Source organism: Rhea pennata, chromosome 7, assembly GCF_028389875.1.
Source record: "Rhea pennata isolate bPtePen1 chromosome 7, bPtePen1.pri, whole genome shotgun sequence".
NCBI lineage: Eukaryota > Metazoa > Chordata > Aves > Rheiformes > Rheidae > Rhea > Rhea pennata.
The window spans coordinates 28,167,096-28,182,218 of NC_084669.1; the positions used below are offsets into that span (position 1 = coordinate 28,167,096).

The 15,123-nt window shown below is 40.7% G+C and overlaps 1 protein-coding gene across 4 annotated transcripts in view; it reads right to left on the reverse strand.

Annotated features, from left to right (window-relative positions):
- Window positions 1-15,123, reverse strand: part of RASGEF1A (RasGEF domain family member 1A) — a 176,344-nt gene that overhangs the window by 21,434 nt on the left and 139,787 nt on the right. For 3 of the 4 annotated variants that reach the window (XM_062580825.1, XM_062580826.1, XM_062580828.1), the window contains one exon: window positions 4,832-5,011. In XM_062580825.1, coding sequence (XP_062436809.1) covers window positions 4,832-5,011 — 180 coding nt within the window. Of the gene's footprint in view, window positions 1-4,831; window positions 5,012-7,884; window positions 7,970-15,123 lie in introns of those variants that run through there. The other variant, XM_062580827.1, reaches the window with a different exon arrangement.

Genomic DNA, 15,123 nt, shown 5'->3' on the forward strand with positions numbered 1-15,123 from the left:
CTAATGCACAGGCTCTCCACAAATTCTAGTGGGGGGCCAGGGCAGGAGACAGGACATATGGATAGATAACATGGTTACAAATATTTTGCATATATGCAAGTTGGGATAATTTAAGAATCAAGGGGTTGTTCAATGTTTTGTTCATGTATTTCTTTAGAATTTCAGAGTTTATTTTTACATTTACAATGGCACAAAAAAAAGTAAAGAAAATTCAGCGTAGCTCTTACAATTGCATCTAGAAACAGTTGATACGATCATGTCAGCTTCGGAGAAGCTTTATAAATTTATGGTGGTGGCTGCAATGTGTTCCGGACACGATTAAAAATTAGGCTGAAGAGCTAACCTGATTCACGAAAGGAGATTTGGTTGTGTTATGGGAAAACATATCAGATCTTCTTATGCATGTGATAATGATCCTTAAACTGATACACTCCTGATTCATAATTTAAGCCTGAGAAAGAATAGTGGGATTCTTTTTTAGATAAGACTATGCCTGGTTTTCCCCTATTATTTTTATAGCCAACTCTGGGCTCACTTCTATCAGTGTTGTCCCTGAACTTAAAGCTGTGAGCCTGGCCTATCTGGGAAAGGAATTTGGCCGTTGGGTGTGTCAGCTGTCCTTGGGTTATGTGAAAATTTTTGTTCTGGAAAACAAAGCAGTTCTTGCTTTTACCCTATTTTGAAATTCTAGGAGTAGCAGAATAAAAAACACTATGCACTTTGAGTGAGACTTTCATCCTTTAGCCACCTTCTTGTGTTTTGGGGGAGTTTAAAAGCCTGTCAAAAAAGATGCCTTCACATGTAGGTAGCAGACAACTGAAATGTAAGCTGTGCTGCCCTGCCAGTGACCTTCTCTCTGATAAGCTGGAACACATTCTTCTAAGGAAAGATATAATTTTGCTTCTTACACTAATTCTAGTCTAGGTCTCCTTGCTGGAAGTTTGTATGGTGTCAGATAATGTTTACCCAGAAGGAATCTGAGAAAGTCTCACTTGCAGTATCATATCTATATTCTTCAAACTGTATTGATCCAGATGACTTGTGCTTTTGTTCTGTCTCTTTGACAGTGATTTATGTGATGTTCAAAAAAAAATACAGAACTGGCAAGGTACAGGAGGACACATGGGCATTAAAGTATGTACTTTCCATTTTAGGCATATTTGTGTCTCTCTCTAATCAGTTAATAGCTGTACTTGACCTCTACAGAGTTTTCTACTAGACTGCTAGGTTTGACAAAAAATTATTATACTTCTGCCCTCTATCTGGTGTACTGATTTTTTTTTTTTTTTTTTTTTTTTTTTAATAAAATCACCACTTAACTGAGATTAGGTTCGGTACTTCAGAAAAGACTTGTTCCATTATGGCCAGAAATGTTGGTTTACACATCTGGGTATCTGAACCTGTTTCTTAGGTTTCTATTTTTAATAGTGCTACTGTTTATGCTGGCATAGATGGGGAGGAAGTACAATTAAGAAGCAAGTTAAAAATCCTATGATTGACGGAAGTATCGAGCCCCATCTCTCTGCCTTTATGCTAATAACCACTTCCTGTACAATAAAGAACATTCAAGTTGAACTAAGTCATACGTTTCAGCTTTGTAGTAGGTCTCAGTGATTACAAACGTAGTTGTTTGGGATAAGAAATATTTCATACATATATCGTATGTCTTATCTAGGTTCAGGATTTCTGTGATTTGTTACACCTGTAGTACTATTATTGCCTTCGTTACATTACAATACATTACATTATAGGCAAGATGTGTTATCACAGTGTGAACGCCCATAATCTCTCATAAGCAGTCCCTCTGACTGTGATGATGATTTGGAGAAGGAAATTTAGCTGTGAAGCTAGGTGGTTTGACACAGAGTGATTAAAAAAGCTTCCATAAGCTGTCAGATTGAAAGTTAAACTCCACTTACCCTACAAAAATTACAGGTATTCAGGAGCACAAGAAAAAAAATCCTCTCTGCACTTGGGACAACTTAAACTGACATAAAAGAGGCTTGTGCTTTACAGGAGAAAAAGAAGGCAGATTCTTTTAGTGCTGAAAGTTGTTGCTAAGAGATGAGCTGAATTATATTAAAAAAAAAGAGAGAGAGAGAGCACACAAGACTAAAGAAGGAATTGTTGTTCCCTGACCCAAGAATGTACTAATGTCATCTTTAGTGGGGGGGAAAAAAGGAAAATATTTTCTTTGTGTGCTCATTGCTCATTCTGGAACTTCTTGTTTGTGAAATACTTGCTTGAAACATTTTCTAGCTTGGGCACAAGGGTTGCAGACTGGTACATTCCATTCCTAACCTCCTGAACTCCTCCGTCTCATGAGTATACATTTTCCTATGCGCTGAACAAGTCCTTGTACACAAACAAGCCTCAAAAGAGCAGTACACAAGTGTAGGCCCTTATCTTTCCTGTCCTCCCTCGTCTGTCTCCTGTTCTGCCAACATGCATGCAAAACGCACTTGTGTTTTGCCTCTGCAACCAGCACAGAAAGATATTCTGTGGTTGCCTTCCCCTACTACCCCTACTACCCCTACTTTTTTTTTTTTTTTTTTTTTTTTTTTTATCTGAAAGGTTACTGTGATCTTTAGATTAATGTCGACACAGGCAGGAGTGCTTTCTAAGCATGGTGCTCAGATGTGTGAATCTGTAAGTTTGGGTGAGTAAAGCTCCTGTTCAGCAGCTTACAAATGAGCTGCTCTGATGCTACGGTAATCTCTGCTGACATTTCCAATAGTGACTTTTGGTGAGAATGAGTTGGTGATGCCTTGCTGCTTTTCTTTGCACATGTAGGCAGTGACATGAGACTGAGAGGAGTTGATACCTTTCTCTTGAACATCCAGCATCGGCTATTCTTTTATGACAGGATATCAAAGTAAATGGCAACTGCTCTAACCCTTTGTGGCAACTTCCCTAAAAACAGAAATGAACATGAAATTAAGTACAAACATGAAACTGAATTGAAATAGAAATCCTGGGTCTGGAGATGACTCAAAGCTCATTCTTTATGTTATTCAAGGCTTATTTATCTACTTGTTTTACAATTAACCTTTTCAGCTAAATTAATTGAGTGATCTAACTAAAAGAATATGCCCTGCTCTACAGGGGATGTTTTGTTTAATACTGTTCTCCATTTCTCTTTCCCAGGAGTTCCCTTTATTTGCTTTTGTTGTAGTGGTCTCCCTCGTCAGCCTGTTGTCTGCTTAAACTGTAACCTCCCAAAGTGGGGTCCGTGACTACTTGGTTTGCAATGCTCTATCACACAGTGTATGGGACAGCAGCCTGGAAATGAGCAGGATTCCAAAATAACCTTAAGTAATGCTCACCCTGTGGAATCACTTTCAGAGTAGCTGTGTTATAAATAGATCCCATATTACAGTAAGGAACATGCATTAGCAGTTACTTAAAAACTAGCTAGATTCGGAAGAAATCCAAGCAGCAAGCAACTGTATTTTAATACTGAACAAAAGGCAAGGAACTGATCCCTTGGAATGCTTAACTACAGCAGCCTAAAGCTATTTAACTGTTGCACGCTATTTCAAAGGTTCCCTTCAAGCTCTACCTGCTGCTTTCTTCTGCATCTGTTCTATGACGTGCTATTGGCGGGGGGAGGAGGGTTGACAAATAGAGGTTGCACACCAAACAAATGTTGCCTGCTGTGTCTTCTAAGGGCTTGGTACTAAGTCAGCGTCTGTCAAAGGTAGTGCAATTGTACGTAAGTGTATTTAAATGTGAGGTTTAGGATTACTTTGAAGTGGAAAATTAAAACATCCTGGTTTTTCTCTTTTAATCTTTTATTGACAACTGTTGGCAGCTTCATATAGGGAGTGCCTTTTTTTGTGCATGGTGATTGTGAAGATGGGTGCTGTGTATGTGCAAGTTTTGGGAGGTTTTATGGTAACATATTGTGAAACCAAAGTAAAAAGTTTTAGGTAGGTTAGACTGAGAAACACTGATAAAAGGTCTATTTTCCAGCATAGCCTGCTAGAACAATAAGGTAGGCAATAGGGTGTAAGTTCAATGTATCAGTCAATACCAATTGCAATTTCTAGTCACTCTGTTAGCCTTTAAACCAAGAATTAGGATGCTTCTACTATAGCTGCCACTTCCTCAGAGCTCAAATGGAATGTACGGTACATAATCTCTTTCACTTAAACAAGCTGCCAAAGATCAAACCTTTAATATTTACAAGTGGTCATTTTAAGTGTTAAAATGATCACTTAATAATACCTTAGGTCCAGAATGTTATTGCATGCCCTGTAGTTATACATAGTATTTACTTCAGCATGTCACGGTGAGGATGTTTAATCAGTTGTAAAATCATTTCCAGGCTCATAATGGAATGAAACAAATCATTACAGTGTTGGCCAGTGAAAATGTGTTGAGTAAAAAGAGCATTTTAATTAAATTCTATTTTTATTTTCTGATGATCTAACTAGGAGATAAACTGAAAGAAAGAACTAGAGCTGATTTTAGCTGAAAGAGTTCATCTACTTCCCTAGGTAATATTGGTTGCATTAGAGCCAAAGCAGCTTAGAGAGACCAAATAATCTGTTGTGAATGTTGCTTTTAATTAGCTCTTAAGGTGCCCCTTTGGGTTCAACAAGGCTTGCTTTCTAACAAATTGTCTTATATAAAAGCAGAAGGGAGAGTGTCCCCAGGGAGCAACATCTTTTGTGAATGGTTACTGCAAGCAAAACAAACATATCTTTAACCTGTATCTTAATCCTGTATCTTAGTCCTGATTCAGATAGGAGTGGAATTTTCTGAGGAAGCAGAAATCAGGATCTTAAGAAAGCCATGGGGAAAAAACCCACCAGTGTCTACTTACATCTGGATAATAGTCCATGGTGGGCACTAGGCGCTCTATCAAGACCTCCAGTGATCCAGAAATAAGGTTTCCATCCTGATAAACAGGATCGCAACACCTTTCTCCCATATCGGGCTGCACTTGTCCACTACAACTGGAACCAAGCATGCTGGAAAATATTGGCATCTGGGGCATAGTTTCCTGCAGAAGTGGGGAAAAAAGAAAAAGGGTTAAGTTCTCTTTGAGGATGTCTTATGTGTGGGTTTTACAGAGGCATAAATTTAACACGATTACATATTTGACTGAATGCAGCCTGGGCATTAGAGTTCTGAATCTAAACAGTCACATATTTGCAAGTTGGCTTTTGGGTATGAAATGCACATTTAACTGTGTTATTCAGGCCATAGATGCAGAAGTTATAAGCTCTTTTATATAAGTGTGTGTATGTATGTATATATACACACACACACACACACACACACACACTTCTTTTCTCCTTTCTCCCCCAATTTTCTCCTGAAAAACTATACAGGGATGAAAATTCAAAAACCTTCTGAATTTTATAATTGCCAAAATAGTGCCTTACTGAACAACTGAAAAAGTGATCGTGGCTTAATGTTCCTCTTTTTACCCTTTGAAGTCTGATTTTTTTTTGGGGGGGGGGGGGGGGGCAAATTGTTTGATTTGTGATGATAAATCCTCCACCACTTCTCTTCTAGTAGATGTAATCCAGGTCTTGACAAATGTGCATCTTCTTCTGCATGTACTCTTGACACGTGGATGTCACCGGAAACAGTGGGGGATTTACTATCTGAACAAAACTAACGTTTTTTAGTATACAACAGCATCAGTTGCATGGAACTGAATGTATATACTGTTATATATAACCCTAATAACAGTCTCTTTGGAGATTTTTTGCTTAGGAGAAGAAAAAACCCTGCTGTCATAACACAAAAACCACACAAAGGTTTGGGGTTTCTACCCCTGCCCCTTGGCCACAAGCAGTATCAGTATGTTGTAGTTACCACTCGTAAGCTCTTGTTTTTGTTTTTCATTTTAAAAACTCGCTACCACTTAAATATACGCTGAAAGCCAAACAAATATGCTGCTACTGTATGGAACGGTTGAAATTACAATTAAGTATCAGTACCAAAGCAATTCTGTGTGTACTGCTGAAATAGTTATGATCATTTAAGAAAGTAAAGTGAAGAAAACATCAGCCATGAACTCTTTAGCTGCTGTCTTACCCTCTGTCTCAAAGATGTCACACTCTGAAAAGTGTTTATATAGAGAAATGGCATTAGGCCATTACTAGTACCTTCAAACTGTCAGCTATTTCTAACTGTACTTAAGTCTTGGACAGACATAGGTCCCCTTCTCTCCTTTTAGTAAGTCTTCAAAAATTAGCTTAAGAACTGAAAACCATAAATGGTATAAGGATTTTAGGCATCACTTCAGAGCAACTCAGTACTTAATACTCTTTTAATGTGATACATTTTTTTTCCTTTCAAACAAACTTTGAAAAGCAATCATTCATGTTTACAACTTGGAATGGAAAATATGCTTTCTCTTTTTTTAAGCTCAGATGAAAATTTTACGTGTGGGAAAAACAAAAACACCAGAATTAACAACATTTGTTTACCATTGTGAAGCCTACTTACACAGTACATAGGCTAGTAAAGTGAATTGTGTTTTGCGGCTTTAACCAGAACACCTTTATATGTATTAATATGCGATACAGATCCAAGCCATAATGGAAGCGCAGCTCTCTGTAAATTAAAATACAGCAGCTGTTCAGTAGTGACCAACAAGGCTACTTTGCCGAGTGTTGCTCAGGTCACAGTGTCTCGTGTCCTGGCACGCACACACAATATGCAAGATCTAATGGCATTTCAAAACAAATGAAAAATGCTGCTGCTGCACAAACTGAGACATTGAGAATGCTCAGTATTTCACAGACTGATCCGTTAGGTCTAAGCTTTGCAGCACGCACAAGTCTGACAAACCACTGGAGCAAATGACGAAGCAGCCAGCTTTCCTATGCGCATTTTGTAACTTGCCAGTAACTTGTGTTTTTTTTTTTCTTATTGTTTTTGGTTTTTCTCCTTTTAGGGCCCATAGCAATAGAATCGATAGCCACTTTCAGGGTGGACCAGGGTATGACGGGTGCTTCTGGCTGACGATAGGAGGCTGCACAGGGTTTGAAGGGAAAGTTAACTGCTAACGAAGTGTTCACTGAAAAGATGTCTAAGGAAGAAACAGATCTTGTTTTTGTCATTAACCGTTTTAAGCTCATTTAAAGTGTTTGCTGCGGCATTGTTCTGGTTTTCAAAGACCCTTTTCTGGAGGGGCTGTAATGATCTTGGCTGCTCCTACCGGACCGAGCCCGCAGGCAGCCTAGGCGGGAGCTCTCGCAGCAGGGCTGCCTGTCCACGCCGGCACTTGCTCCCCGCAGCGCCCGCTCCAGCTCCCCCAAACAGCAAGTGAACCGAGCGCACCGGGCCACGCCGAACCTGCTCCCGGGGAAGGCAGCTCCTAACGCACACGCTCCGAGGGAGGGCACGCTTAACGCCTTTGTAAACAGCCAGCGCCGTAGCTCCAGCGCTGAAACCCAAACGTTTCTTTGGAATTCCGCAAGCTCGGGGTCGGGCAGGTGCGGGCCGGCAGCCTGCGGCGCCGGGCAGCCTGCGGCGCCCGCCCCCGCGCACCGGCCGCCGCCGCCAGCGCGCCCGGCGCGGCCCGCGCCGCGCTCCCGCCGCCGGAGCGCAACGGCCGCTACCGACCGCCACCCCCGGCCGGCACCGCTCCGAGCCGCTCCCGCGGGCGCGCCAAGTCCGTTGGGCGAGCAGATCCTTCGACCCGAGATATATATATATGTATATATATATATTTTTTTTTTTTTCTTGCCTCGGTACAAATCAGCCCCTATCGCTCCCCGCCAAGCGCCCCGCATCCCGGAGCGCGCACCGGGCGGCGCGGCGGGTCCCCCGCCTGGAGCCGGCGCAGCCCCCGGGGCCGCCCGCCCCTCGCGAGGGCTCCCGGCGGCAGGCGGGGCGCGGACGCCCGGCTCTTACCCTCATTTTCCTCGGCGCTATGCACGCACGCACGCCGCGCCAGACGCGCTGCCCCGGCGGGCTCCGCGGGGCTGACAGCGCTACCCTGCCATGGTGGAGGGCGGCGCGGCCGCCCGCTCCCGCCGCCCGTGACGTCAGGGCCCGGCGCGGCGCCCTGTTGGCTGAGCGCGAGCGCGGCCCGTTCAAACGGAGCCGAGCCGGGGGGACGGTTGGGGGCGACGGTTGTGGCGTGGGTGTGCTCCGGCGGTGGCAGTTGGCCGGGGAAGGGCGGTGTTGTGGGGGCTCTGGCGTGTGTGGGCAGGTTGGGGGTGTGTGTGGGAGGTTGATGTTTGGGAGTGAGAGGGATGACGTGTGCGGTGGGGATTTTGGAGCAGTGCGTGGTGGTTGGGACGGGGGCGAGGCGTGCGAAGGTTTGGGGTTTGTGGGGGGAACGTGAGGGAAGTGGAGGTTTTGAGTGGAGTGTTGGGGGTGCACAGACTCTCCACAAGTTTGAAAATAAGCGACCACCTTCTCTGCCTGTCGGGAAGTTCGACTTGTCCAACAGGTTGGATAGCTTAGCTGTATTTTCCCTCTCTGTCCTTATCCTGTTAGAAAGGCGGTGAAGTCTAGGCTAGGAGCCTTTTAGCCTTTACACTGATAGGCAGATAGATAGTGTCAACAAACAGCTTACTGCTGGGAAGCACAGAGCAGCAGTGGTCTGTTCCATCCAGCCTGGGTCTGATGGAGAAGACTGGTGCTGCCTCAGAGGGGATCAGAAAGCAGCAGACAGAGCTGGAGAGGGCAGTACTGTAACACTGTGCTTCCTAAACAATATTGTGAATTCATTTCTCTCTATATGGTGTGCAGAGATGGGGCTTTCTGAGAGCAGGAAGTGGCATCCACAGGCAGTATCTGGATGAAAAACAAATTGAGCCAAGGCGGCTTGGGGACTGCTGGGGTAAGCGTGTCCAGCGCTCTATCTCCTACCCCATCTGTATCTGGTCATTGGGTTGCTGATAGATAGAACTAAAATTACATTAATCACAAACGAGTTTAGCTAATGTTGACAGGCTTAAAACAGATAAACCCAGTCTCTGTTATTTTTCTCAAAGGGTACGTCTTGAAACATTTATCTTTGTTTTGTTTTCAGGAAAAATTTTAGATGACTTGACCGTTCTTCTTACACTTAATGTAGTGTTTGCATTTCTGAAAACTCTTTAGCTATGTATACTTTTTTGGATATGAAAGGGAAATTTACCTCCCCAAAGATATGGTGCACTAGGTGAGCTTGCCTGTCAGGTCCCCATCCAGCAAGAGCTCTCTCATGTTTAGAAAAATGTAGAATGAGGAGAGGCAGATAGAGAGTGCTAGTCTGAACTACCTATGAGTACTGTGCTTATTACATAGTGTGGCTTTCTGTAACATGATGCATAGAATGAAGTAGCACAAGGGAATTAAGGGATTCTCCCTATTAAGCTGTTTATAACTGTGTGTGGTAGCACCCACCCTAATTACACTACCACTGAGAGACTACTACCTAACCCTCCCTTCTAATAGCTGTTTTTATTCTTTTTAATGGAGTTGTTTCTCCTTCTAAATTGCCCAAGCACAATCATTTGATAGTTCTGATCTGTAAGATTGGTGCAGGGCCAGCCCCTGTTGTTTTGTATGCAGGCTTGGATATGTAGGTAGAGCCTGATCATCCATGGAAACATGCAGTGGGCACATCCAGCTGTCCCCCAAGCTTCCTTAGCTATATACAGGAGGAACTGAGGCATTCTATCTTTCCATCTTGGTGGGCTTCCCGCCTCCCTCCCCATCCCCAACAGTTTTACATTCCTATTTCTCATTTGCTTTGAATTGGGATAATTTAGCATTTGCCTTTGTCTCCATGTGGTTTCCTCATTTGTTTAGGACTCTGAGTATGTAGCAGAAAGATTAGAGACTCTTCTCCACAGTGATTAATGTGAAAAAACCTTTGGAAGTAAGCGTACTGTTTTAGGTAGGTGAACAAAGGAAATATATTCAGGAACATACATCTGAAAATAAATATATTAATGTATGCCCTTCTAAATCCTATGTCTGATGACAAGCGCTGTCATCCATCCTAAAGGAGAAATTACTTTAAAAAATTTGTAGTTACTCTACCTCTTCATTATTGCAAATGTGTAGTCCTATCCCCACTTACTTACTAAATCCCTTCTTGGCCTGCAACTCCTAACAGATACTTCTGCAGAGTTTATTTTCCCTATATAAAATGAGCTTTTTCTCTAGTGACAACCAGAAAAGTCAGTTCTTTTCCTCCCTGCCAAGTGTGCTTTGCTCCTGAAGTCTCAGCTTCTGTATCTTAGCTGTATTGAACAATCTCTAAAGTATGCAGATGTGGCAGCAAATCTGATGGGTACCAGATTCGCACTGAGGTTTTCCTTAGTTACTGCCTGTTGCCCACCTTTGACAACAAGGAAGTCCCAAGATACATGAGCTTTGAATCCAGCAGTCAGATTTGTTCAGATATTACTCTAGGATGTTAGTGTATGACACTAGAGAGGTGTGATGGACAGGTTTTGTCAAGTTTGTTGTAATGTCTAAGATCTTTGTAAAAGGCTGTCAGAAGCAGAAGGTAGGAATGCATAGGTTAATGTTGTATAATAAAATATGATAATATTCCATTTTAACTGCAAACACTAACTCATCTAATATTTACAGCTAAGAACAGCAGCAGTATCTGAAAATAAGTACCGATGAAAAACAAATGTCAGCTCTCATTCCGTTTCTGCTAATCTGTCTTTCAACCCTACTGAAACATTTGCTGAGGCCTGTAGAAGTATATGTCATTTGATGTTAGTAAAACACACTTAATTGGGTTCTATTCACAAATTCAATCAGCTGTAAAAGCAGCCCCCTTTTGGGAGTGGGTTGTGGGATTTTTTGGTTGTTTGGGGTTTTCTGACATGCTAGGTGACCATTATGTTAAATGTATACTGTCACTGGAACAGAGAAATATAAAGAATTCTGAATGTCTCAATAAAATTAAAAGAAACTATACTAATTAGGCATAGATCCTCTCTGAGGGTCCATGGTCAAAGGACAGCTTAAACCATCAGCATAGATACAGTGAAGAACACCTAGAATTTTCACCAGATTTTGGATTAGATGACCAACCATACTTCTCCTCTGAAACACGGACTGTACAGGAGCTAGTCCCATCCTAGCTGGATTAAACTCAAAGTAATTTACAGAGGGACTTATCCTATGCTATATAGGTTCTTATATTGTTTCTGTTGGCACTGTATCAAAGTGTTTTTTTTTTCATTTTCCTCTTCTCCATTCTGCAGTCCATCAGATTTGAGTTGCATTTTTTTAAAATATGTACGTAAGGGTGTGTGTTCAAATATATATATACACACACTATAGATATAGATACATGTATATATACAGATGTGTGTGTATACATACACATGTATGTATATTTATATAAAAATAGGTACGCACACTTGCATACCTTTTACACGCATATGCAAAAAAGTGTGTGTGTATATATGTGTGTGTGTGTATGCTGGTACGTATTTGCTGGAGAAAGCAAGTTTAGGGAAATATATCTTCTCTAACATACATGACACTTAGGTTCTGGGGCACCATATTGCACAACCTTGGGATGTTAAAAAAGTATCTTGCACAGACCAGAGAAGCTGAGGACCTTAAGTTCAGCTCACATAGAATGTAACAGAGAAATCATCTTATCTTTTTTATGGCTGTTTCTTGTTCTATAAAGGTTCTATAAAGGGTTCTATAAAGACCTTTTGCTATCTATATTTGGAAAGTTGAGATCTGTAGATACTATTGAAGGTTTAAGCATTTTTGTAGTTAAACAGGTTCTGTTCCTCAACAAATTGTTTGTATTTCGAAGAGGTTTTTACTAGGCAATGCTGCTTGTTATTGGCAGAGAGGCCCAAGACCAAATTAAATTGGTAGAGTCAGTATTTGCTCTGTAGCTACAAGGAGGACTTGAAGCAACGCTCCTGTGGCTCTGTGGAGCTGGTCAGAGGAGTCTCTCCATCAGAGCAAGTCAGCAGTAGCAATGCCAGGGCTCTCTTACCCTGAATGTTGCTTCAGCCTGTCTTAAACTAGCTACTATCAGCATATAGAGTATAACAGGCTCTACTATTTTTGATTAATGACCTGCACTGTGACTGATAATGTTTGAGTTACAGTCCTGCCTGGACCGCAGACTGGCTATCCAAATCATTTAATTCCCCCTGTGCCTCAGTTGTCATCTGTGAGGTGTTGATGATGGTACCTTTTCACACTGTTTTGCTTACCTCATAGGTTTTCATATTTTGGCAGTAAGCTCTTCAAGATAAAGTTTTTCTTTACTGTGAGTACAATTTTCTGGCATACTAACATTTTTACTTAGGTAGGTATCAGTAACTGAATAAAATTAAGGAATGTTAACAAAGAAAATGAATGAAAGAGAGTGTGAAATTGAGTCCATAGTGATTATCAAGATTATAAAGCAGTATTTTGGAAATAACGTATTCAAATGTGATTGCGAGGATATTTAAAATATTAATGTACTTTAGAAAAGCAAGTAATTACGAATATCGTGAATGCTGATCTTGACTACAACTTAAGTATTAAGTATTTCTCTGAAATACTGTCTTTCTAGCTTTCATTGTCAAGCTACTCAAGTCACTTGTCGGTCACCTTCCACGCAGATCTGGTTATTATTATGTTTGGCTTCAGACAACAGAATATGTCCACATGATTTAAAGACCCAGCATTTGCACTAGACAAAGCAAAGTCATAAACAGAGGAGGCAGCACAGAAAGTGGCCTTAATTGTGCATGGCATTCTTCATAGTGTTAATTAAATAACAAGATGGGATCAAGCCTTTAGTCTGTCCATTTCCACTCTTGCGTATATACAGTTGGGTGAATATAGTATATTGCTTTGGTCTTCTGAAGCAAGGCTGAGTTTAGTACATAGCCTTGCTTCTTATTCTGAAGTCAAGTTGGAACTGTTATGTATAGATCTATGTGATCGTTTAAAGTATAGAAGTAGAAGTCTTTCTATACTTTCTAAAGTAAAGACTGGTACATAGAGGCGTTAGCATTCTATATTCTGTGTTCTATATATTTATATATATATATATATGCTATATAATATATAGAGCGCATTACGTCCGCAAAGCAGTGTGATTTTTAGAGAACATTTTCGTATGCTCACAGTCATCTTTACAAGCATAGTTATGAAAGTATACTCTAGTTTTACATTTCAGAAGACTCTAATGTATATAGCCTAATGTTGTCACTTAGAACATGAAAGAAATTGATGAATTAAAAAGATATATTAATACTTTGATCTAGGCCTTGGTTGTGGACTGCACTGTTTTATCTGGACCTGAAAAAAGGAATTTGTCCAGGAAACACTATCAAATGCCACAAACCATAATAACAAGTGGCCTCAGAGGGAGCTTTTACATGGGTGCAAGTTAGTGTGCAGTGTTTGTAGGAACTTACAATTTAAGGAGATGAACATAAGTAGAGCTCCAAAGCCTCAGGCTAATGTCTTTAGGGAATATTAGGTTTTAGTCTTATTTGTAGGGCTGCACAGATGATCCAGGCTTCCCTGTTTCATAAAAGTTTTAAGATTTGAAAGCTGCTCTCAAACCACTTTTGGATTAATTTGAGGTTTTCTAAATCTCAGAGATTCGTGCTGCAGAATAACTTGATGGCATGTGAATAACTTGGCAGCAGATGGGAGTAGGAGACATTTGCGAATCTCTGTTGTGAGCAGAGTGAAACTCGTTGAGCTTGGAACTTGAAGTGAGATTGAATGCTCTAACCATCACTCTCTAGTTATATTGACCATGCCCTTCTCTTTCTCTCTGACTTAGGCACGACAAATCTTTCCACATAATAGCTTTGTCAGAGCTGATGCGATTTGTAAGTTGAAAAAGGCATTTTCTATTTTCAAAATGTTTTGTTGAAGAGGTCTTAACTGGCCCTACTCCTGATATATATAGTAATTTTCAGAGCAAACCAAGCTGAAAAAATAAGAACAACTTAAGATGCGGCTCTTCACTGAATCTATTTTCAGTACTATCTGAAATGGAAAACTTTTTTTTTTTTTTTTGAAAATTAAGTCACATTTCCGTGGATCAAACTAAGCTTGTACTAGCACAAGATCAGCCCTGTGGCCCACCATTAAGAATAACTAACTGTGTGTTGAGTGGTGAGAAATTAATCTTCCACTGATGCTCAATACTAAATTTCCCACTTGGATTGAAAGGAAAACTCTTTCCTGGGAAATAAAGAGGACATGGTGCTTATTTCCAGTTTTTGTGCCTCGGACAGTATTGGAGACTCTTAACATAACTTAGCGCAAGACTGTGATACTGGTGTGTGGCTCTTAAGTAGTAACTGATATTGTAATGATTATTTTAGCACTGTTGTCTAATGAAATTAGCTATGTGATTCCTTATTTTCATAGATGCTCTAGTCTCAGCCTTTTGTAGTTTTTAGGAATTAGCTTATCTGCTAATTGGAATTCAAGGTACATCCAGTTGGGAAATATCACTGGAGTATATCATGGATGTCCATATTGTATTAGTCATTGCTATGGATGAAGTAGTCTATAAAGGACTGATAAAAGGGATGATATTCCTCTCTTGAATCCAAGATATAGCAACAGAAACACAGTATGGGTTTGATGAACTCAGAAAGGTGATTTGAATGTGTACATGATCTAGCCAGAAGAGTGAGAGCAGGGGAAAAAAAATCTTGGAGAAAGATAGTTGGCTTAGCCTGCTTCACTTAAAGAAACTACTACAGTATGTCATGTGTAAATGCCATTTTAGGCAATCAGCATGTAGTTGAACAGCTGCTCCTGCTATAATACAGATTTGTTCCATTCCTATTTGTGTTATATGTTTTCTGGAAGTGATGGAGTCTGCTCACTGTTTTTCATCTCTTTTCCAAAAAGAGAAAAAGCAGCATATAAAAACTGCCTTTAATGTTTCTGAATTTGTTTGATTTATGACTCTAACATAGAAGAACAGAGATACATCAATGTAATATACACTCTCTTCATTAATTCTATTTGGGTGGTCTTAGGCTGAATTTTTAAAAACAACTGATAATAAATTTTAAATTGGGTTCAAGCTTAAAGATGAAGGAGTTCTGGTCTTAGCCTAGCTAGTTTGTTCTTCACTTGCGTATTCATGCTTTCTTCGACACCAGCTATTCCAATGATGTGCCA